This window comes from Thamnophis elegans, chromosome 12 (genome assembly GCF_009769535.1).
Source record: "Thamnophis elegans isolate rThaEle1 chromosome 12, rThaEle1.pri, whole genome shotgun sequence".
NCBI classification, from domain to species: Eukaryota; Metazoa; Chordata; class Lepidosauria; order Squamata; family Colubridae; genus Thamnophis; species Thamnophis elegans.
Window position 1 is genome coordinate 38060340 of NC_045552.1, and position 23273 is coordinate 38083612.

The 23273-nt window shown below is 43.3% G+C and overlaps 1 protein-coding gene across 1 annotated transcript in view; it reads left to right on the forward strand.

The window, feature by feature from the left end:
- AR (androgen receptor) overlaps positions 1-23273 on the forward strand; it is a 184123-nt gene that overhangs the window by 68832 nt on the left and 92018 nt on the right. The window contains exon 2 of the mRNA XM_032227793.1: positions 6946-7097. Within this exon, the coding sequence (XP_032083684.1) occupies positions 6946-7097 (152 nt within the window). The remainder of the gene's footprint in view (positions 1-6945; positions 7098-23273) is intronic.

Consider the following 23273-nt stretch of genomic DNA (forward strand, 5'->3'; position numbering starts at 1 on the left):
GCCAGTGTCGACTGGCGACTACCCGGAGGAGAGCCTTCTCTGTGGCTGCTCCGACCCTCTGGAACGAACTCCCCGTGGAGATTCGAACCCTCACCACCCTCCAGGCCTTCCGCAAAGCCCTTAAAACCTGGCTGTTCCGACAGGCCTGGGGCTAAAGAACTGTTGCCCCCGTCTCGAATTGGTATGACTGCTGTGTGTTTTTAATTATGCATTGTTTTGTGTTGTTTTTAATTTTTTGTTTGTATCCCCCTTCCCTGGTTGAGTTGTGAGCCGCCCTGAGTCCCCTTCGGGGGGGAAAAGGGCAGCATATAAATAAAATCAACATTCAACATTATTGAAGGCATTCTCATTTTGTTTATTAAGTCCAATTAGAGCTAATCCCTATTTTTGATCTAGAAAGGTGGCAACTCAGGCCATTCAGTCATTAAGGAAGTGGTATTTAGTTCCGCATAGAGATAAGATATGAAAATGAAGAAACATGAATGGTTTCTTGGCTCAGTTGTCTTCAGGTCTCAACTATAGTATTCATGATGTTTGTTCAATCTTCAAAGAATTTTCAACAGGAAGCAGTAAAAACTCTTTGCAGAATTTGGTAACTATTTTTGTGCGTCTTCAAAATTGTGGCCAAACATTGGATCGTTGGGAGGAACTGTTTTATTGTCCCAAAAATGGTTACAGAGCTTGAGTTTATTTTGCAGTTTCCCCAACTGTGTTGCGGCAGCTGCCACACTGCCTGTCCAGCATGGCTTTTGCAGGACAAATGAGAGAAGGATCTAGAAAACAGCTAGGATAAGTTGAAGTGTCTTCCTTCAAGGATCCAGGTAGCCAATGGTTAAAACTATAAATTACTGTATCCTCAGTACAATAAGTTTGAGTTTGAGATAGTCGGTATCACGTTAAGACAATTTCCCCCTTATTTTTAAAATTAATAATAATGTGTAATCAACTTCTATTATATATTCTAAGTTGGTATTTGGTTATGTGGTGGTTGTAGGATTAGCATGACTTCAGTCCTTCAGTGTTGTCCCTAATTTAGTAGGATGCCCCTCTGAACACCTCCGGTTCTTACGGGGCTGTTGCTCCAGAGAAAACTCTGTGTGCTTTGAATGCCTCATTACCACAAGAGGGAAATGGACTTGTTCCCTGCACTTTAAATGAAATAAAACAGCAAAGAAAATCTATTCGTTTGTTGTATTGCAGTACCTGATTGGCCACCCTATATATCCACCCATACTTTTCAGCTGCAAAGTATTTTTGAAATGCATAAAATCTAGCAAGGCAGAAAATCTAACCAGGGAAAGTTAAATCAATGTTAATTGAATCCCTTAAACCCCTTCAGGAAGGTTTGTTCCTGATTGGCAAGAAGTCAGAAGTATTTAAAATAAATAAATAAATAATCCTTCCTTTCTCAGGGAAGAAAGCTATTTTTTTTTTTTGGAACTTTGAAACGCCATCCACAAATAAATGAATTACAGATTTCTGTGACTTGGCTCTACTTGAAAAGGATGGACTTCTCTTTGTGTGTGTGTGTTGTGGCTCAGATGGAAATTTTTAGCACAAGTGATGGCAGGATGGAGGAGGGGAAGGGAGAGGTGGAAATGTCATTTGCCTCAAGGTTGCCCTTGGTCCATAGAGCATGCCATGAAAACCAGACTGATTGCTGGAATGACCTTATTCTTATTCTTATTCTCTCTCTCTCTCTTTTTCTCTCTCTCTCCCTCCCTCCTTCTCACTCTCTCTCTCTCTCTCTCTCTCACTCTCTCTCTCTCTCTCTCTCTCACACACACAGAGAGAGAGAGAGAGAGAGAGAGAGAGAGAGAGAGAGTGAGAGAGAGAGAGAGAGAGAGAGATCCTAGCAGAGCAGTCCTCTGTGGTAAGAAATTGCCAGTATTTCGCTCTCTGGAAAGAGAGCCCTGCCAGAGAGCCCTGCAATCATTCTCTCCCATCTCAAACCAAGGAGAGAGAAGAGGGCGAAAGTTTGTTTCTTTCTCTTTGTCCCAAACCATGTGAAGACTTTTGGCCTTAACCTTCCAGTTGTGAACTCGGCGGAATTGCTGGCTCACGTCATTCCTGCACAAGTTGTGTCTGCTTCACTCTGCCTTATCTTGGTTTTCTAGGTTGCCAATCTTGGTTCCAACACTTGGCTTGCATTTTAAAAGGGTATTTTTGTGGTCTCGCGCTGCAGAAATGTGCTGCAAAGAGCAAGCTGCCAGGCCTGTTTTCCAGCTGCAGATGGGAACCTCGTTTTCCTCACTCACCCCACCTTCCCCCCCCCCATTTTGCAGGGCTCCCTCTTTGCTTTGGCTTGGGGATGTGCCTGAGAAAAAATTCTGTGACTTGGGCTGCTTCTTAGCTTAGTCATGTTTTCTATCTGAAGTTAAAATAGAAGAAAACCTAGGTTGCTTTTGGAGATTCTGAAGGCTTTCTTAAGGCTGGATGACCTGGGTTCAAGTATCTCCTCCACCAAAGGCCTCCTGCGTTGTTCTGGCATCTAATGGAGATTTTAAAGAGTTGCAGAATTCCACCACGCAGAAGTTTAAGGCAGAGAAGTCAGTGCAGATGAATGGGAGCAGAGAAGGAGCCAGGAGCCAATTCTCTGCTGGGTGAGCCTTCCTGCGGGGAGTCGGATAAGCTTCATGAAATGCAAGAGTGAAGCAGGTCAGCAGAATGTAGATGGGGGATGTTTGCTGGATGGCCAACCCTCCCCACTAGTTGCCCCTTGGGAGAAAGGCATTGAGCTTGCCACAAAACAAGACAAGGATTCTGAAAACAGCTGCCAGGTGCTTGCTGGCTGGAAAGTCCACCTTTCACTTCAGATGATTTTTTTTTAAAAAAACCTGTAAACAATGAATTGAATACTTTATTTGGTCAAGTGTGATGAGAGACACAAAGAATCTTTGGGAAGAACAAGAGCTCCATGTCAGCTCTGTTTACTGGGTCTGACTTGCAGCTGGAGCACTTGCCTGCTTTCTCCGAGTGGTCAACACATTTGGGACAACGTGATTGGAACTCAATCTCAACTCAAGCTTTGGAGTCCTTCTTAATCCTGGAGTCCCGAAAGAGGTTAGAAAGCTTTTTTGCAGAGGTAAAATTCAATTTTTTTAAACTACCGGTTCTGTGGGCATGGCAGGGGGGTGAATACTGCAAAATCCCCATTCCCACCCCACTCTTGGGGGAAGGATATTGCAAAATCTCCATTCCCAACCCACTCTGGGGCCAGCCGGAAGTGGTATTTGCCCGTTCTCTGAACTACTCAAAATTTCACCTACTGGTTTTCCAGAACCTGTCAGAATCTGCTGGATTTCATCCCTGCTTTTCTGGCCTGTCACAGAGAAGATTAGAAACAGCTTCAAGGGAAGTGCCTATGTTTAGAAGTCCATCCTAGTTTGTGTGCTCAGTCTCTCTGGAGTACCCACTGCCTGGCCTGGTTGCCTACCGCTGCATTCTCTCTCTATTATGCTTAGGAAGATGTGCTGGAATTATTTGCCAGGTGCAACTTAGCCTTGGAAGTGCTCCAATTTGCAACTCTTTAGACTTCATTAATTGTAATCCGTCCAGAAAACATCCTTCATCTTGACATCTTCAGTTTCATCTAACTTCTTCTTTTTTTACTTTGCAAAATGAAGGCATTGTTGGTTATAATGAGCAGCTTGCTGCTGCAATCTCAGCTCAGGTTTGCCAGCTTTTGAGCCTTTTGACTCAATGTGTGTTTGACAACTGTTTTCTGGACAATGTAGAAAAATAGATATTATACCCCCCATGTTTCCCCAAAAATAAGACAGGGTCTTAATTTCTTTTGCCCCCCCCCCAAAATAAGCGCTTGGCCTTATTTTCGGGGAGGTCTTATTATTTTTGAGGTGCAGGAGCAAGGGTGGGTTCCTGCCAGTTCTAACCTCTTCTATAGAAGAGGTTCCACAAATCTACAGTGCCATTTAGAACCGGTTCCAGCTTCCTCCCCCCGCCCATCCGCACATCATCAAGATGAAGAGTGAAAGGAGGAATTCTGGGAGGTGAAGTCCACAAGTCTTAAAGCTGTCAAGTTTGAACACCCCTGGTTTTTTTTTCTAAAGGGTTAGTGGTGCAAGGGTCTTGTAACTGGACAGCTTTAAGACTTGCACACTTCAATGCCAAGTTCCTGAGCCAACATGACTGGAGGAGGAATTCTGGGAGTTGAAGTCCACAAGTTTTAAAGCTGTCAAATTGGAACACCCCTGGGTTTTTTTTCTAAAGGGTTAGTGGTGCAAGGGTCTTGTAACTGGACAGCTTTAAGACTTGCACACTTCAATGCCGAGTTCCTGAGCCAACATGACTGGAGGAGGAATTCTGGGAGTTGAAGTCCACAAGTCTTAAAGCTGTCAAGTTTGAATACTGTGGGGGGGGGTGCTAAAGGGTTAGGGGTGCAAGCGTCTTGTAACTGGACAGCTTTAAGACTTGCGCGCTTCAATGCCAGAGTTTCTGAGCCAACATTTTGGTTGCTAAGCAAGAGTGTTGTTAAGTGAGTTTCACCACATTTTACAAGTTGGCCACGCCCACCCAGTCACATGGCTGGCAAGCCATTCCAACAAAGCAGGCCACACCTACAGAAGAGGTTGTAAAAAATTTTGAAACCCACCACTGTGCAGGAGGTGGTGAGCGTGGTCACCTCATGGCTGCTGTTGTATTGCAATATTTTCAGGGGAGGGCTTATTTTCATGGGAAGGTTTATTTTAGCACATACTCTCAAAAACCTGATTGGGTTTATTATCCAAGAAAATCTTATTTTCGGGAAAACAGGGTATGAATGTCAAAGTTATCCTTGAAAAGGGACAGTTATCCCTTTTTAGGTAACATTGTAGGAATGAGTGTAAATGTAAATATTCTGTTGTTCATGTTCATTTTATTTTCTATGTGCATTTACATTTTTGTTTGAATAAATGTCTTGTGGGTACTTTAAAGACTAAGAAAAATCTTTGGAGACTTGGTGAGACTTTTCTTTTTTTTACCAGGCCTGGTGTGTTCATATGTGTATAAATTTGGACATTGTGAAACCACAGTTGCTGCATTGATATAAGGTTCACATCCACATTCAGCTATGAAACTGACAGAGGGCCCTTTATGAAAGAATGGTAGAATGAACAGATTCTATCTGGAATGAAGGGATCTCAAAGACCCCTTCATCCTTCTGGGGGAATCATCGGAGTCTTGAATGCCATTTGGAAACAAGCTGGTAATCAGTGGCTGTAAGGACCATGTCAGGTGACAATGGGTCTGACTACCACTGACTAGGCAGCTGGTTCTGCACCAATGGACATTCCCGAGTGATCTTCAAGTGCAGCCCCATGCAGAGCAAATCACATAGGTTGGACCTGCTTGTGATTGCAGCCCTGAGCAACTTCAAAGCTAACCTCCCTCCTACCTTCATCAGGTGAACAGGGAAGATGCCCAAACAAGGGGAAGGAGCCAATCTTTTGCCCATTTCTACACAACCTCCCCATTAAACCTCCATCTGCGTAGGACAGAATTGAAGAGACCTTTCAATCTTGTTGACAGTGGTTACAAATGCATTTGCATTTCACTGTCTCTCCTGCGTTATCATTTCTTTGATATAATTTTTATTGGAGACATTTTAACAACATTAAAAACTATATAAATATTAGAAAAGAAAATAAGGAAGATAGTCAATAATTATGAAAGGGGGGAAAAAGATCAGAAAGGTGGCCATCCTTCTTTCTTGATAGCCACTATTCTGTTGGAAATTGGTATTTATTACATCAAAGAACTAACATTTGGATGCACTAAAAAAAAGGGTAAAATTGTATTTGTGACCTGTGGCAGCACTGGCACTTCTCCCGATAGGCAGAAGCTCCACATCTAAAGAGGAAGGGAAGCTTGAAGGAGGCAAGTTGAAGCTTTATGTCCAGAAGGAAGAAGTTTTGCTGTTCTGTCATAGAATAGAATAGAATAGAATAGAATAGAATAGAATAGAATAGAATAGAATAGAATAGAATAGAATTCTTTATTGGCCAAGTGTGATTGGACACACAAGGAATTTGTCTTTGGTGCAGATGCTCTCAGTGTACATAAAAAGACAAGATACATTTGTCAAGAATCCTAAGTTACAACACTTAATGATAGTCACACGTTACAAATAAGCAATCAGGAAACAATCAATATAAATATAAATCGTAAGGATACAAGCAACAAAGTTACAGTCCTGCAGTCATAAGGGGGAGGAGATGGGTGATAGGAACGATGAGAAGACTAATAGTAATAGTAATGCAGCCTTAGTGAATAGTTTGATAGTGATGAGGGAATTATTTGTTTAGCAGAGTGATGGCGTTCGGGGAAAAACTGTCCTTGTGTCTAGTTGTCTTGGTGTGCAGTGCCCTATAGAATCGTTTTGAGGGTAGGAGTTGAAACAATTTATGTCCAGGATGCAAGGGGGTCTGTAAATATCTTCACGGCCCCCTTTTTGACTCGCGCTGTGTACGGGTCCTCAATGGAAGGCAGGTTGGCAGTAATTGCTTTTTCTGCAGTTCTGATTCTCCTCCGAAGTCTGGGTCTGTCTTGTGGGTTTTAGAACCGAACCAGACAGTTATAGAGGGGCAGATGACAGACTCAATAATTCCTCTGTATAATTAATAATTATAAATAATTCCTCATAGGGAGCTGCCGCTGCCCAAAAGATGTTTGCAGGAAATGGGAGAGATTCTCTAAATGATCACAAGAAACTGGGCAGGATGTACAAGAAGCTCTAGGCCCAGTGGTGGGATTCAAAATCACCAAGGTGGAGAAACCTGCTCCGATTCAATCTCCAGTTGTATCCTCGGGAGGCCTTTAGAGGAGGTTGATAGGCAGCCAGGATTCCTTGTCACTTTCAAGCTTAGGGACTCCTGGTAAAGGCTGGCTTCTCCTAAATCACCTTCTAATGATTCTTTTTCTGATTTTTCTCTTTTGCTTCCAAAGGCTGGAATCTGGAAGGGACCATGTTCTGCCAATTGACTATTATTTCCCACCACAGAAGACATGCCTGATATGTGGGGACGAAGCGTCAGGATGCCACTACGGAGCGCTGACCTGTGGAAGCTGCAAAGTCTTCTTCAAAAGGGCAGCTGAAGGTAATTAATGCTATTTGCTGTCTCTGTCTGTATTACTGTAAATATTACTTCAGGCACTGTTGTTCACTAAAAGATGGCAGAACATGTCTTGCTTGTGTGAAGGGCCCACCACTGGAGATGGGCCACCATGGATAAGAGTCCTCTGCCTAATTGAGACCAGAGTATCTTGGATTACAGTCGACCCCAACAGATTATTCTCTTGGTTTTTTTCTGCCAGGGTGGGAGGCTCTTAGGAAAGAGGCGAAAGAAGCAGCCTATTCTGACCTAAGCTTCCTGAGACAGTAAAAACCAGATGCTTAGACCTCCAAACTCTCTTTTATTTAAACAGTTGTGAATGATGGTCATTCATAGCCCATAATGATTCATAAACAGTCTGTGAAGAGTCCGACAGAGGTCTGCCACAGTCTTTTAGGGTAATGTTGATAAGCACCCACCTTAATCTCCCTTGAAACACTGCCAGAGACCTAATTGCCAATTAGTTTTCAAAAGTCAAATGGAGGACAGAGTCAAAGGGAGCTTCTCAGGGTTTGGACAGACCAGAATGAACAAAATTGCTTCCTGCAAAGACTCACATCCATTTTCTTCTCTTTTATGTCTTATGGGAGGGGTCAATCATCTCCAAGCCTTCCTCCTGAGTTGCCCTTTTTGTCTTAATTGCTCTTGCCTTTTGGAAGCTCTATACATGTGCACAATGGGAACAGGCTCGTATTGTTCTTCTGCCTCGCTGATATAAGGCTCCGGAGGCTCTGGAGGCAGCACATAGCTACCAGTTGGCTACCTCTCTGCCTCCAACGCAGAGCCCTCATCTGAGCCTTCCCCATATTCCAGGACTAGCCCATGTTCCTCCCCAACCTCCTCACTGTCTGACTCTGCTGCCAGGTCCACAGGTTGCCAGCGGACCACAACACAGCCTTTCCTTAGTCAGACTTCCAGCTCCCTCTTGCTTTTCCCAGCCTTTTGTGTTGCTGGTAATGGGGACCTAGGAGAAGAGAGGAGAATTAGATGAATTGGGCTGGGGAAAGGACTGGAACTGTGCTTTCATTATATCCCCCCCAAAAAATAAACACAGGATGATAGTTTAGCTAGTAAATCATAAATTCACTGTGCTTACCCCATAGGTGATTTTTACCCCGTTGGCAGCTCTTCTTAATTCTGTGATTGCTGTAGTTTTTATTCCTCATTAAGCTGAATGGGAAAAAAAGCATCTTGAGCTTTAAAGTTTCAAGGAAGAGAAAGGGCCCAGCAGTTCTATGCTGATATATTTGGTGATATAAGTACTGCTGTAAATCAAAGTAACACAGCTGCAATTTTCAGAAGGCATCTAACCGGCACCAGTCATAATTTTTCTCTTAACGTGAACATCCACTAAAGCTCCAGCTCCTGGCAATAATCAGTCATCTACTGGTTTTTATGATATCATTTAGCAAAGAAGCACTTGTTAGCCAAGCAGGCAATGCACTTGTGATTGGAAGTCAGCTGTGTTCCCTTTGATATATTTCCCTTTCAATCATTAGGGAGATTTCTCTGCTCCAATTCTGGCACAACATTTGTAATTGTGCCTCAGACCCTCACCCGAGAACTGCTGGAACCATTTAGATGGATTTGCTAAAAGCTCTTTGGGATGCTGTATTTTTGGACACATCACAGATTGTGAGCATAACATGTCCATGGTCTCTCTCAGGTTAAACATCTGGGAGGACAATACCCGACGAGCCTCCTTGGCTCTATCAGGGAGGTTTATTGGTTTATTTACTTAGCCTGCTTCTCCCCACTGAAGGGGGCGGGGGATGAGGCCAGAGAAGGACCCTTCTGGGAAGATTGGGGAAAGGGCCTTTGCAGAGAGTAGCACGGTCCCAGAGTAAAACGTGCACCACCACAAGACAGAGTAGAGTCCTGCTGGCAATGCTTTTTTTTGTTCATCTAGCTCAGCGATTAAAAGTTATGATACGATTATCCCAGCCATATCAAGAAAACCCCAAACAGGATCCAAATCCAGCCCTGAATGGAACATGAGAGTTACTTCTTCTCTATGTCACCTGCTGAAAACAAGACCTCTCCCGGTGGATCTTCCTTCCTCTTCTTTTTTGATCCTCTGCCTCCTTTTGTTTAACCAGAGATCTCTGCTAGGATCTTGTCTTTTACCAGTTCTCCTAAAAACCTTTTATTCTGTATTAGCAGAATAAAGCAGAATAAACAGCTTCCATATTTTGGAAATAGGGGGAATGGGGGATTTTGAAATGCTTTCTTCTTATGATGTCTTTGAAAGAAAAACCAAACTTGATTTATAAACCATTTCCAAATGCCTTTCTCTTCCTCTCCTATGTAATTAACAAATACTTGTACTGTTCAATCTCTGAGCCCTGAGCTTTGCAAAGCTCCTGCATAGTTCTTCCAGCCCTTTGGATGTCCTTCTCTCCCTCTGCCAAGAAAGGCATAGGGACAGCTATTCATAATTGCTTTGGAAATGTCATACGGATTTCAGAAGAGAATTAAGGGAGAGCAGTGAGGGAAGACTGGTTGATTGGCAGAGGAAAGGAAGAGCTTAGAACATCATCAGAGTTGGAAGGGACCATGGAGGTTTTCTAGCCCAATCCCCTGCTCAAGCAGGAAACCCTATACCAGGTGAAACAAATGGCTGTCTAGTCTTTTCTAAAAAAACTCCAGTGAAGGAGCTCCCAAAACTTCTGAAGGCAAGCAGTTCCACTGATTAATTGCTCTGAGTGTCAAGAAATTTCTCCTTAGTTCTGGGTTGCTTCTCTCCTTGATTAGTTTTCATTTGTTGTTTCTTGTCTTGTGTTCTGCTGCTTTGGAAAATAACCACCTCCTTCTTCTTTGTGCAGCCTTTCAAATATTGGAACACTATTACCAAGTCACGCCAGTCCAATGGTGGGGTTCAAATTTTTTTACTACTGGTTCTGTGGGCGTGGTTGGGTGGGTGTGGCAGGGGAAGGATACTGCAAAATCCCCATTTCCTCCCGATCAGCTGGGACTCGGGAGGCAGAGAATAGATGGGGGTGGAGCCAGTCAGAGGTAGCATTTACCAGTTCTCCAAACTACTCAAAATTTCCGCTACCGGTTCTCCAGAACTGGTTCAGAACCTGCTGAATACCACCTCTGCCCCAGAGGTAAAAAACGGACCTGGTTTTGGCTTCCAGAGGCCTCCGCACATCCCATTTTTGGCCTCCTTGGCCTCCAGAAGGCAGGTGAGGGCCAACGGGTAGGTGGGGTGATATGGGTAGGGCAACCTCATAGTCCCGTGTGGGTGGGATTTATGGCTTCAGTGGGCCTTATCCGGCCTGCAGGCCATAGTTTGAGGAACCCTGGTCTAGACTTATACTTCTTCATATGCCTAACCAGAACTTTATAGGAGTCTGTCACTTATTGATCAGGTGTGAATAGCCACATTAAGTGTTATTTAACGTTACATTTAAAGCCCTCAGACTAAATACTTTCTCTCCAACTGTTGGCTTTACTGAAATTGATTTGGATGGCAGTGACAGCATTTTCAGGGTGGTGGCACAATCAGCTGCATTCCATTTTTCAAATGGCAGTAACAGATATTCATCAGGAAAGACATGTGCCTGGAATGAATGCTGGCCTCTAGCTGTACCACCACCTCCTCCACCCCTCCTTGCCTCAAAGGCATGGAGTTGCACATTGTCATTATCAAAGCATTTGCTAAGACTAATCTGGGCCTTGTATAGGATTCAAGAGGAAACTTGACATTTTTCCTGGGGATCTGGTGGGTAGTTTGAGGGAGGCCTTAGTTACCACCTGGAATAGGTGGGTCTCAAGAGCCTTGGATTGGTGCCCTCCCACTTGCCAGTGCTTCCCAGTTGTGTGAGGAGGTCCAGGAAATGAACCAAGGAAATGGCCAGCTGGGTGCTGGTGGAGAAAGATGGTGAGAGTCCTTGACTGAATACCAGTAGGGGCCTCTTAAGGGATTCTACCAAGGCACTCTTCTTATGCTACAGGGGTCAAGAACGCATAGTATCTATAGACAAGCCTCAATGTGCCCAACTTCCTGAACTTCATTGGATGAGAGATGGCATGTCTTCTCTGTGCTGCTGACTGCCATCTGCACCTTCCAGAGGTTTGAGTAGCATCAGGACTGTCATCCTTTAGACTGAGCTCCTGGCTCTTTTCCCTGGGCAGTGAATTAGGGATGTATGTGCCTTTCATGAACTGGTTATCCAAGGCCTTCTTTTTCCTTGTGTTTATAAGTTCTGCCCTGCCACAGTCACTAGGGAGAGATGGCGGGCTTGTAGTTTCTCCCCCTCCTTCCTTTAAAAGAATTGTCACCCCCAGCCAGGAATCACCAGGCAGCAGAATAGTGACTGGAAGTTGGAAGACCTTTCAGACCTGCTATTTTCAGCACGCAACTGAATACAGACCTGTCTATATTTAGTTGCTGGAGAGATAACTTTAATCTTTTCTGAATGTCTCCTTGGGTTGTTGTCCATTCTGGTTTTTTTAAGACTTGCAAAGTAATTCTTTAGTCACGAGGAAAACTCTTCCCCATCTTGTAACTGGCAGAAAAAGCTGTGTGGATTTTCACTGAAGAGCAAAGCAGTAAAAAAAAGTGGTTGTATTGGACAACCGAGAACATAAATAACAGTCTGAGGAGGTTCAGAGGAGTTTATCTTGGGACTCATAAGAGCTGTGAGTTGTAAATCTTTTTTCCACACTTCTGGTGTGCCTTATACAGCCATGGAGTGGACATCCTCCCCCCTCCGCCCTGTGTGCCAGTGTACGGGTCCCTGAAATAGTGCAGGAAAAAAAACCAGATGTCTGAAAAGAGAAAGAGAAGAAAATCTTGTACCTGGCAGAATCCATGCAGGGTCCACCTGCTTCCATAAGAGAGAAGGCATAGCTAGCAAGCACATGGATTGCAGTCTTCAGCTCAAGCTCTTAGGGAAGCCAACTCCTCCTGTATCCAAGGAAGAGATAGAGCTTAGGATCTGCTTTGTATACAAACCCTCCCAAGTGGGATCTTTGCCGTCTGTAGGTGGGCTTGGAAAGAGCCCAGCCCCACATCCTGCCAGCCAATAGAAAGGACTGGATTTGGACAGACCAAAGTCTGTGTTGGTAGGAAGAGGTTTGCTATAAACCTGTTCTGGAAACCTTTTCCTGATGGATCGTGTCAAGTAGTCAAAATCAGGAAATAGATTTTGCCAATAAGGGCAGCTGAGTGCCAACAGCTTATAGGATGGAAGGCTTTTGTTCATACCATGAGGCAGTGACGTGCGGTGAGGTTTATGGCTGGTGAGGCAGTCTTCTCCCCCTACATCCCACTGTCTAAAGCGCTTTCTTTCTTTTGCCCAGAAGCGGGCAGCTCAGGTGGGCTGCTGCCTCTGGGCAAAAGAAAGAAAGCGGCAGCCCGCCGCTGGCTTTCTTTTGCCCGCCACTATGTCCAACATAGAGGCGGGCAAAAGAAAGTCAGCAGCAGACTTTCTTTCTTTTGCCCAGAGGCAGGCAGCTCAGGCGGGATACCACCTCTGGGCAAAAGAAAGAAAGTGCCAGCCTGCCAGGCCATCTGAGCTGCTCGCCTCTGGGCAAAAGAAAGAAAGTGGCAGCCCGTCAGCAGAGGCGGGTAAAAGACCCGCCTCTGCTGGCGGGCTGCCCCGGACAAAGAGAAAGAAAGCTAGTGGGCTACCCTCCCTGCCTCTCCCCACTTCCCTCTCTTCACTCTCAAACAAACTCCCCCTCAAATTGAGAGTTTATTTGAGTGAAGAAACAAACACACGAGCACACACACACAAAAATTACTTACAATTACTTACCAATTACATTAATTTTGAATTTCTCCCCCTCCCTCCGACCCACATACCTTTTCCAGCTGTTTCACAGAGGATTTCAACTCTGCTCTTGCCTGCCATCATGAAAATGTAAAAATGTAAAAGGAAAAAGGCAAGAGCTGCCGAGGTCAGGCTGGGCTAGCTGCTGCCAGAGTCCCCAATGGATGACTCTGCTTAACTGTTTAAAAAAGCCTCTAAAAACACGTCCTCTACAGGAGAAGGCAAGAGAACCACGTGCCTCATCTACATAAGGAATTTTTTGGCTTTTAACCCTTGCTTAACTCTGCTCAAGTGATCATAAAGTCAGACTAAATGAGGCACATGGTTCTCCTGCCTCCTCCTGTAGAGGGCACTTTTTAGAGGCTTTTTTAAACAGTTAAGCACTAAGCAGAGTCATCCATGGTGATTCTGGCAGCAACTAGCTCAGCCTTTTTCCTTTTACATTTTTTTTCTTTTCATGATGACAGTGGTGAGGCTCTGCCTCCCTTGCCTCCCCTGACTGCATGTCACTGCCATGAGGTATATATGTTCTACCTGGGGGAGCCCTTGAAGAACACCCAGAAGTTTCAGCTGCTGCAGAATGTCACCACGAATTGCATCATTTGCCAGTCTACCTCTGGGCCCCATTGAAGGGGCTAATTTTGACGAAATCCCTTCATGACATGCGACTGGGTTATTTGAGGGATGGCTTCTCCTGGATTTCATCTGCTCGTTCCATTAGATTGACTAAGGGAGATGCTGTGGGGCTCACCTCTCAGGACCCACCCCTCAGGGAATGTTCTCTTGGTGGGTCTTCTCTGCCATGGCACCTGCCTTCTGGAACATCCCCCCCCCCAAAAAATGAGGTCATCTTCCTCTTTCCCTCCTTATTTTCTGTGAGTCCCTCAAGACCTGGCTATGTCATCAGGCCAGGGTTGTCTCAGGGTGAGATCTTGAGGTGAATCCACTTGTTGGCAAGCCTCTTGGTATGATTTCTTCATGAAAATGACCATGTTTGACATAGTTTATATATATATGCTATCTGGAGTCACTTCTTGTGATATGTGTCCATTCAGTCATTTACAAATGGCTGTGTATTTTTCTGTGTGTCTTTGTTTTCTGATCATTTCTTCACCCAGGATCATTGCTCTTATCTTCTTTGGCACAGGCTGCAAACATTTTAAAACAAACCAAAATAACTACCCTGTTTCCCCAAAAATAAGACTTTCCTGGATAAAAAGCCCAATCAGGCTTTTGAGTGCATGTGCTAAAATAAACCCTCCCCCCAAAATAAACCCTCCCTGAAAATATTGAAATGCAGCAGCAGCCATGAGGTGACCACACTCGCTGCTTCCTGCACCTCAAAAATAATAAGACCTCTCCAAAAATAAGGCCTGTCTTATTTTCAGGAAAACACGGGTAGAAGCCATCAAACAGCCTCATCTAACACTCTTGTGAAGGTACTTAAGTTAAGGTGGACATACTAAGAGAGAACTGCTCTGGTTTCCCTTAAACCAGGGGTGTCCAAACTTGGAAACTTTAAGACTTGTGGACTTCAACTCCCAGAATTCCCCAGCCAGCATCTGGCTGCAGATGCCCCAGCATGGATACGTCCTTTTGCTTGGGCTAAGGCCTCCCTAGGAAGCAGCTACTTCATATACTTGAGTGAAATCTTGAAATCTATTTTTATTGGCCTGTACTATGCAAATAATGCCAAATATCCAAAGACCATCCTCCTTGAATCCTTAAGGAAAGAGGGAATTCTTATTTTCTACTAATTCTTCTTTTTATTTTAGGAATAAAGAAGGATAGTAGCCCTTCATATAATTTTGAATTCACCTACCATGTTTCCCTAAAAAAAATATAGGGTCTTATTTTCTTTTGACCCCCGAAATAAAAACTTGGTCTTATTTTTGGGGAGGCCTTATTTTTGAGGTGCGGGAGGTGGCTAGCATGGTCACCTCATGTCTGCTGCTGTGTTGCAATATTTTCAGGGGAGCACATGCACTCAAAAGCCCGATTGGGTTTATTATCTGGGGAGGTCTTGTTTTGGGGGAAACAGGTAGATGCGGAGATATTTTTAGAATATGGTGTTGCTTCCTTATCTATATTGATTCTATAGATATTTATCCTCAAAGATTATATATCCATGCAGGGAGGCTTAGAAACATTTAGGAATTTAATATTTGATCAGTATTTTCTAGCTAGAGAATGTAAAGATGTTTAGATCTGGAATAAATTAAATTCCCCCCCCCCCAAAGGATCTCCTTTGTAAACAACTGAGCCTCAATACTGAGCTGCAGGGCAGAGGTCATAGCAACAAAGAGTTCCGATTTCTCTCAGCAGTGCAGAGCAGTTTTTCTGTAGCATTGCAATTTGGGCTTACAAATAAGGAAATAGAAAGGTTTAAGGACCTACAGCTGCTAATATCACTTGTCCAAAAGTACACAGCTGTTTGGGAATATATGTAGGGACTGGAGTTTACATTTTTGTCTCTTTCTGCACTTTCCTTTCTTTACCTTTAATTATTTTTCATTGGTCTTTGCATTTCTAAAATTTTAATAAAATTATTATTAAAAAAAAGAAGATCCTTGCCTCTATTTCCATTTCCTATACCTTTAAAAAAAGGATGTGGTGGCTTAGTGGCTAAGATGCTGAGTTTGTCGATCAGAAAGGTCGGCAGTTCAACAGTTTGAATCCCTAGCACCACGTAATGGAGTGAGCTCCCATTACTTGTCCCAGCTTCTGCCAACCTAGCAGTTCGAAAGCATGTAAAAACGCAAGTAGAAAAATAGGAACCACCTTTGGTGGGAAGGTAACACGTTCCGTGCACCTTCGGCCTTTAATCATGCTGGCCACATGACCACAGAGACGTCTTTGGACAGCACTGGCTCTTTGAAACGGAGATGAGCACCGCCCCCTAGAGTCAGGAACGACTAGCACATATGTGCAAAGGGAACCTTTATCTTTATATTTTTAAAATATTGTAATTGTTTCTTGTCTCTTCCAACATCCATCTTTCTTTCTTTCTTTCTTTCCTTCTTTCTTTCTTTCTTTCTTTCTCTCTCTCTCACTCACTCACTCACTCACTCACTCACTCAAGTTCATTTCTGAGATTTTCCGTTTTCTTACCTTTGGCTTCCCTTCTTTGCAATTTGCACAATTTGTTCTGCAGTCTCACAACATACCTTAAAAGTGCTTATTGAACTGACACTAAGTTACTAAAACAAACTTAGTTTGTGCAGTTCATTAAGCCACCAAAAATACTTAATACCTAATACCTGTGGATTTAGATCAGATTTTCCATGCTCTGTTTGGAGATGGACGTCTCCTACAGATATTTAACAGATTAACAGAGTTGGAAAGGACTTTATAGGTCATCTAGTCCAGTACCCCCCTCCCCCCGCTCAAACAGGAGACCCTACACCATTTCTGACAAATGGCAATCCAATCTCTTCTTGAGAAAAAGCATTGGCTTTTTTGGCTGCTGCTGCACATTGCTGGCTCATGTTTAGCTGGTTGTCCACTAAGACTCCAAGATCCCTCTCACAGTCACTGCTATTAAGCCTGGTTTCACCCAGTTTATATGGGTGGTTTTTCTTACCTAAGTGTAGGACTTTACTTTTACTACCTTTTACTGCTGTCTCAAGCAACTGTCTCATCTTTGAATCCTTCTCCAGAAACCTTCCAAGTCATAGTTACTGTCTCATGACTTGGATTCAAACAACAATAGGCTGAGCAAAACTAGCTCTTCAAGTTGATCTGTAGAGATCTATGTATTTGCAAAATATTTTTGCATAATAGCATTTGTATAAGAGTTCTCAACCAACTTGACCATGGGCTGCCGTGCTTTTCCTTGCTTAGACTTTCATAGACATGATTTTAGGCCCAGATTTTCTTCAGTCACACAAGACTTGCCTAGAAGAGATGCCATGGTGCTCTCTTGAAAGGGAGATACCTTCCACATGCCGAAAGGAACTCTAGGGATCTCACTGCAATGTAAAGTCTATGATGGAAAATGATTTAATGTTCCCGAATGGTCATCAAGCCCATCAAGTCTTTCGAAGCTTCCCATGCACAGTGTTGCAAGATCATTTCAGATGTCCTGCTGACCATGTGCTTCAGTTCCTTTCCTAGCTCTGCCTTTCACTATATTGAAATTAAATGACCGCTTACAAGTGGACGTTGAGGAATACCAGACTAATCTCCTTCCTTCCTAAGATGCCCTATTGATGCAGATCCCCTCTTATGTAAACAATGGGGAAAGCAGTTGAGCATCTGTGTTAGAAAAGTACCTGTTCTCCTTTGGAAGAGATGGATCTGGACCAGAAATTGTGGCAGGACACTTTTGTGGGCTCACAAACCAATAGTCACATTTGCCATGGATAGATATTTGTCCAGATATTTGTTTGGTTTCATTCTCGGGTCTGCTTTTATCCTTTTATCCATCAAGTTATGGATTGGCCTTTAGGTACTTTTCATATGGAAAAAGTCCATTCCCCCGATGTTCTTTGCCAACTGCTGGTCTCGTCCAGCTGAATCCTCCTGAATAAATCAATAGAGCCCAATATGTAGCTACTGCATGTGGAGACCAGACAGAAGTCATTTGTTTGCCACTCTGTTAAATTACATTCCCTTAAGTGTGCCATTTATTCCCTAACACAGCTGATGCCAGGCCTTTACTGGCTGTCTGAAATGAAAGTGAGTTTTCCCAAGTAAGAACCTGAAAGCAAGGGTGAAATCCTCCTGGTTTGGCCCATTTTGGCTGAACTGGTAGGGACGATTGTTGTTGGTTCTGCAAACCGATAGGAAAAAATAAGTTTCCAAGGATCGCGTGGCTCAGCTGTGAATGATTGTCAGAAAGTTTTTTTTCTGCTTTTTAAAGCATTTTTCCTTCCGTTTGGGCAAATAAGCAGGGAAAAAAATCTTTAAAAAGCAGGGGGGGGGGAGCTTTCAAGGATCACATAAATCAGATGTGAGCCACACAATTGTCAGAACCTCCCCCCCACACTTTTTTTAAAATAAATTTTTTTATTTTCAAACAAACAAAACACAAAACACATTAAATAAAAACCTCTTCAACTGCATACAGTGTGTCGATTGGTTACAAGGTCTTTCTGCGTCCTTTCCATATCATCACTTGAGCTTTATCAAAAATCACATATTGTCAATCAAATATCTTTGTAGACATTATTATTATACTTCATTTGTTTGATTATCACTATTGTTTCTCCATTTTAAACAAGGTATTCTAAATATGTATCCATTTATATTATAATGATTCATTATATCAACTTCAACATATCCAATAATAAAGAATTTTAATATCCTATTCTAAGTCATTCTATTATTTTAGCATTGATAACATTCTCTAATAATTTTCAATTCCATGTTTTTTCCATTATTATTATCAATCTAATATACATGTATACAAATTGTTATAATTGTTAAACATCCATTAAACATAGCTATTATTACATCCTCTATATGAAACATATTAAATTTGAAGTAAATTTATATTATGGCATTTCATTATATCATCCTGAAATCATCCAATGATATTACATCTTTATATTCTATTCTATATAGAATTATTTATCTTTTATAAAAAGGTTTTTCAACATCATCTCCATCACCCTCACTTACAGTTGTATAAAGTTTCATATTATCAATCTAATATATATAAATGCTTTATTATCATTATTAATCATTTATTTGATTACAGCTATTATTACTTAGTCTTATACATAGTACTCAAAATTTAACTACATTTAACTAAATTTTATTGTGAAATTTCATTTCATCATCCTGTATCCTTCCAGAAATAGTGCAGTCCAAAATCTCTTGCCATTAGTAGAAACTGTATTCTAAGTATTTTCTTGATAAGTCTTATGTGGACATCTCTTGACAACTTGTTGTTCACTGCATATTTTATAGATTCGAAACCCTCTATCTGTTCCTTTCATCAGCTTGACTTTTGTTATCGCTGGTGCTTCTGCTGAAATTACTCTCATTGTTTCTGCCAAATTTTCTCCCCTTTCTTCATCTATATTTTGACATCTGAGATAGAGTTCCAATTCATTTATCTCTCCTTTCCGTATTTCACATTTATCATTTCCCGCCACTCTTGATTTGCTGTCAGTGTCAACAATTTTCTTATCACTTTGATATGTCTCTGTGTTTTTTTGAACTCTATCCTCAAATTTCATCATTGTTTTATAAGTATTCTCAACTCTTTCCTCTGTACTTTCTGTATTTTGATCTATAATTTCAAGTCTCTTTTGAATTTTCTCTGTGATTATTAAGACTTTTTGAAATTTCTAGCATAATCCTTTGCAATGTTAGTCCCTTTTCTTCTTCATATTGGGCCATTTTTCCAGGTTATAAACACTGCCACTAAAACATCCAAGGCTTTTGCTAGGTTTCAAACAAATTCAGTAAAGTTTTTCAGGTCAAAGCTTTCTCTTTCCTTCAAAGAAACACCTGTATAACCAAGACATTTTCCACTGACCCTTTCAGTAAATGAAGGGACTTTGCGATGTCCCTGAGATCAGCAGGACATGCTCTTCTCTTATCATCGTTCCTTCAGAATGGTTTAGATCCAAAAAGGACCACCTAGCAACAGAGATATCGACAGCAATCCTGGAGCCCTAAGATTACATGTTGTGCCGTCGTGACATCAAGCACTCTGACTTTTTAAAGCATTTTTTCCTGCCCATTCACCTGAACTGGCAGGAAAAAATGCTTTAAAAATTGGGGAAAAGTTGGATACAAGCAGCCAGTCACATGACCCACCCCACCAAGCCACGCCCAAAGGACTGGTGGCAAAAAAATAGATTTCACCACTGCCTTAAAGGTTCTCTTCAGCATTATAGATTAGGATGAAAGTGGTAAATGAGATGAGAATTCCTGCAAGAGAATTGGTTTCACGTTAGGACCAATGTAGCACTCTATCAGGCTTGTGGATTGTGGATGCTATTGGGAACCCTGACATACTGTACATTCCAGAGAGGGTTTCGGAGTCTTCTCACAGCCTTCTGGTTGACCAGAGAAGAGAAGAAGAGAGCTTCTTTTCTGATTCTGGGATAATTTGCAGCTCTGCAGAGAGCAGAGCTAAAGAACTTATCAGTTGTTTAAAAACATACCCTCCTAGAGCTGGAAGGGATCTTGGAGGTCTTCTAGTCCACCTCCCCTGACCAAAGCATGGGTCCTTATTCTACCATTGACAAATGGTTGCCCAATCTTTTCTTGAAAATCTCCAATCACACCCACCGCTGTTCCACTGATTGATCGTTCTCACGGCCAGGAAATTCTAGACTGAATCTTCCTCTGATGATCTTCCAGCCATTGCTTTTTCTTCTCCTGCCCTCGGGCACTTTGGTGAATAAACCCTCTTCCCTGAAGCAGGAATTAGTAAACTTCAATCTAATCTCTTGGATAAATATCTTTAACTACTGATCCATCTAATATTGATAGATAATTACAAATAATAGAATCATAGGGACCTTCTAATTCAATCGCTTGCTCAAACAGGAGTCCATAGACCATAGCTTTAATTTTTATTTTACTTAGTTATATAAGGGTAGAACAAGAAGTAATGGGTGGAAACTAATCAAGGAAAGAAGCAGCTTAGAATTAAGGAGAAATTTCCTGACAGAACAATTAACTAGTGCAGTGGTTCCCAAACTTGGCAACTTTAAGACTTGTGGACTTTAACTCCCAGAATTCTCCAGCCAGCTAGCTGGAGAATTCTGGGAGTTGAAGTCCACAAGTCTTAAAGTTGCCAAGTTTGGGAACCACTGAACTAGTGGAACGATTTGCCTCCAGAAGTTGTGAATGCTCCAACACTGGAAGTTTTGAAGAAGATGTTGGATAACCATTTGTCTGAAGTGGTGTAGGGTTTCCTGCCTCTGCAGGGGGTTGAATTAGAAGACCTCCCAAAGTCCCTTCCAACTCCATTATTCTATTCCATTCTATTCTATATCCCTTCTTTATTATTTTTACAAATAATTCAAGAAGACAAACATATCCAACCCACTTTCCTACTTCTGTTTTCCCCACCACAAGAACTCTTCTGAGCTAAGAGAGAGACTAACCCAAGTCATCCAGCCAGCTTTCATGGCTAAGACGGTCTTCTGCTTTCTAGCCACTGAACCAAACTGGCTCTAATGTTCTCCCTACAGTTCTCCTGGAAGGGAAATACTGTGTTTCCCCGAAAATATGACATGTCCTCATAATACAGCCATGCCACATTTTGCTGGTGGGCAAAAATATAACACCCCCCCCCGCATATAAGCCCCCTGACAACCCCCCCACCTCTGTCCAGGCAGAGCGCCGCTCACCAACCTAGCAGTATTCCAAAGGTGCCAAGCTGTGGGAACCTGGGGAGAGGCAAAGGTGATCGCGCTGCTTGGCGCCTTCGGGATACCGCTAGGTTGGTGAGCAACTCTGTGCCCAGCTGAAGAGGGGGGTTGCGAGGTGGCTGCTCTCTTGCAAGCGGGCTCCCAAAGAGCTGGGCACAGCCTCATGGGCAAATAGCTGTGTTGTGCTGTCATAGCAGCGCAACACAACAGCCATGAAGCGACCACACTCACAAGCAGTCACCTGGCAAACCCCCTTTGTAGCCAGGCACAGTGCCATTCACTGACCTAGGGGTATCACCAAGCCACATGAGTGCCTGTTTGCCGCTGCCTGGCTCCTGCGGCTTGGCGCCTTCCAAATGCCAGTGAATGGAACTCTGCACGGCTGGAGAAAGGGGTTGCACAAGTGGCTGTTCCGCTCTTGCTCACCCACCTCGCAGCCTCACGATGCATAGCCCAGCTCTCATTACGGAGCCAGGGTGCCGCCACCACCGCTGCCATCCCAGCTGGCTTTTTCTGCGGCTTCCAACACGAGTCTTTTGGCAGTGGCCGCTCTGGGCACACGCTCTATGATTGTACGGTCTGCAGGCAGCTGGCCCACAACCATAGAGCATGTGCCCAGAGCGGCCACTGCCAAAAGACTCGGGTTGGAAGCCATGGAAAAATCCAGGTTGGGATGGTGGCGGAGGTGCCCTGGCTCCGTAATGAGAGCTGGGCCATGCATCCTGAGGCTGAGAGGTTGGTGAGCAAGAGTGGAACAGCCGCTCGCGCAACCCCCCTCTCCAGCCGTGCAGAGCACTATTCACTGGCATTTGGAAGGTGCCAAGGCATGGGAGCCAGGCGGCGAACAGGTGCTCACGCGGCTTGGTGATACCCCTAGGTCAGTGAATTGCGCTGCGCTTGGCTGCAAAGGGGGATTGCCAGGTGGTTGCTCGTGAGCGTGGTCACTTCATGGCTGTTGTGTTGCGTTGCTGCGACAGCGCAACACAGCCATTTGCCCATGAGGCTTTGCCCGGCTCTTTGGGAGCCCACTTGCAAGAGAGCAGCCGCCTGGCAACCTCAAAACAATAAACCCTCCCCCCATAATAAAGCCCAAGCCATTTTTTGTAGGTAAATAAAACCTGCCCTATTTTCGGGGAAACACGGTAGGAAATTGCCACATGAAATCCGATCCTGCCCTTGTGATAGGGGTGCCATAGAAACCACAGTGCCTGTTCTTCTACGCGGCCAGTACTACAGGGTAATTCTCCACCAGTTGATTATCCCTCTTCCATTTAAATTTCTGAGGCACTCTGATAGCTTTTATCAACTGTTAAATAATCAAGAAAAATTATTTCTTTAAAAGCAACAAAAGTTTCCTACATTACATAAAAGCTTTACCCACAAATGCTTGTTAGTAATTCTTGCTATTAGGGGATGATTTTGTGTTGTTCATTTTATTGATTGTGTTTTTATTGGTCAACGACTGAAATAAAACTCTTGTCTGTCCTCTTCCATGTGACAGCCTGTCAAGTATTGGAAGACTGCTGTCACATCTCCCCTCAGTTTTCTCTTCATTAAGCTAGAGCCAGTGTTTCTCAACCTTGGCAACTTGAAGATGTCTGGGCTTCAACTCCCAGAATTCCCCAGCCAGCGAATGCATTCGCTGGCTGGGGAATTCTGGGAGTTGAAGCCCAGACATCTTCAAGTTGCCAAGGTTGAGAAACACTGAGCTAGACAAAGCTAGTGTCAGCATAAGCAACTAAAGCAGTGATGGTGAACCTTTTTGGTATCGAGTGCCAGAACACACTTGTATGCACACCAGAGTGCTGGAAACCTGAAGACCAGCGGGCCGTTGTGTGCATACCTGGATTTTTTTGGCATTTTTTGGCTGTTTCTCAGGCCATTTCCAGGATGTTTGGGGGCTGTTTGGGGGCTGTTTTTCAGGCCAATGGGGCTTATAAATGGTCTGGAAATGGCCCCAAAACAACTTAAAATTGGCCTCAAAACAACCAGAAAAAATGGCCCTGAAAAAAACCAGTTTGTTTTGGTCTATTTGT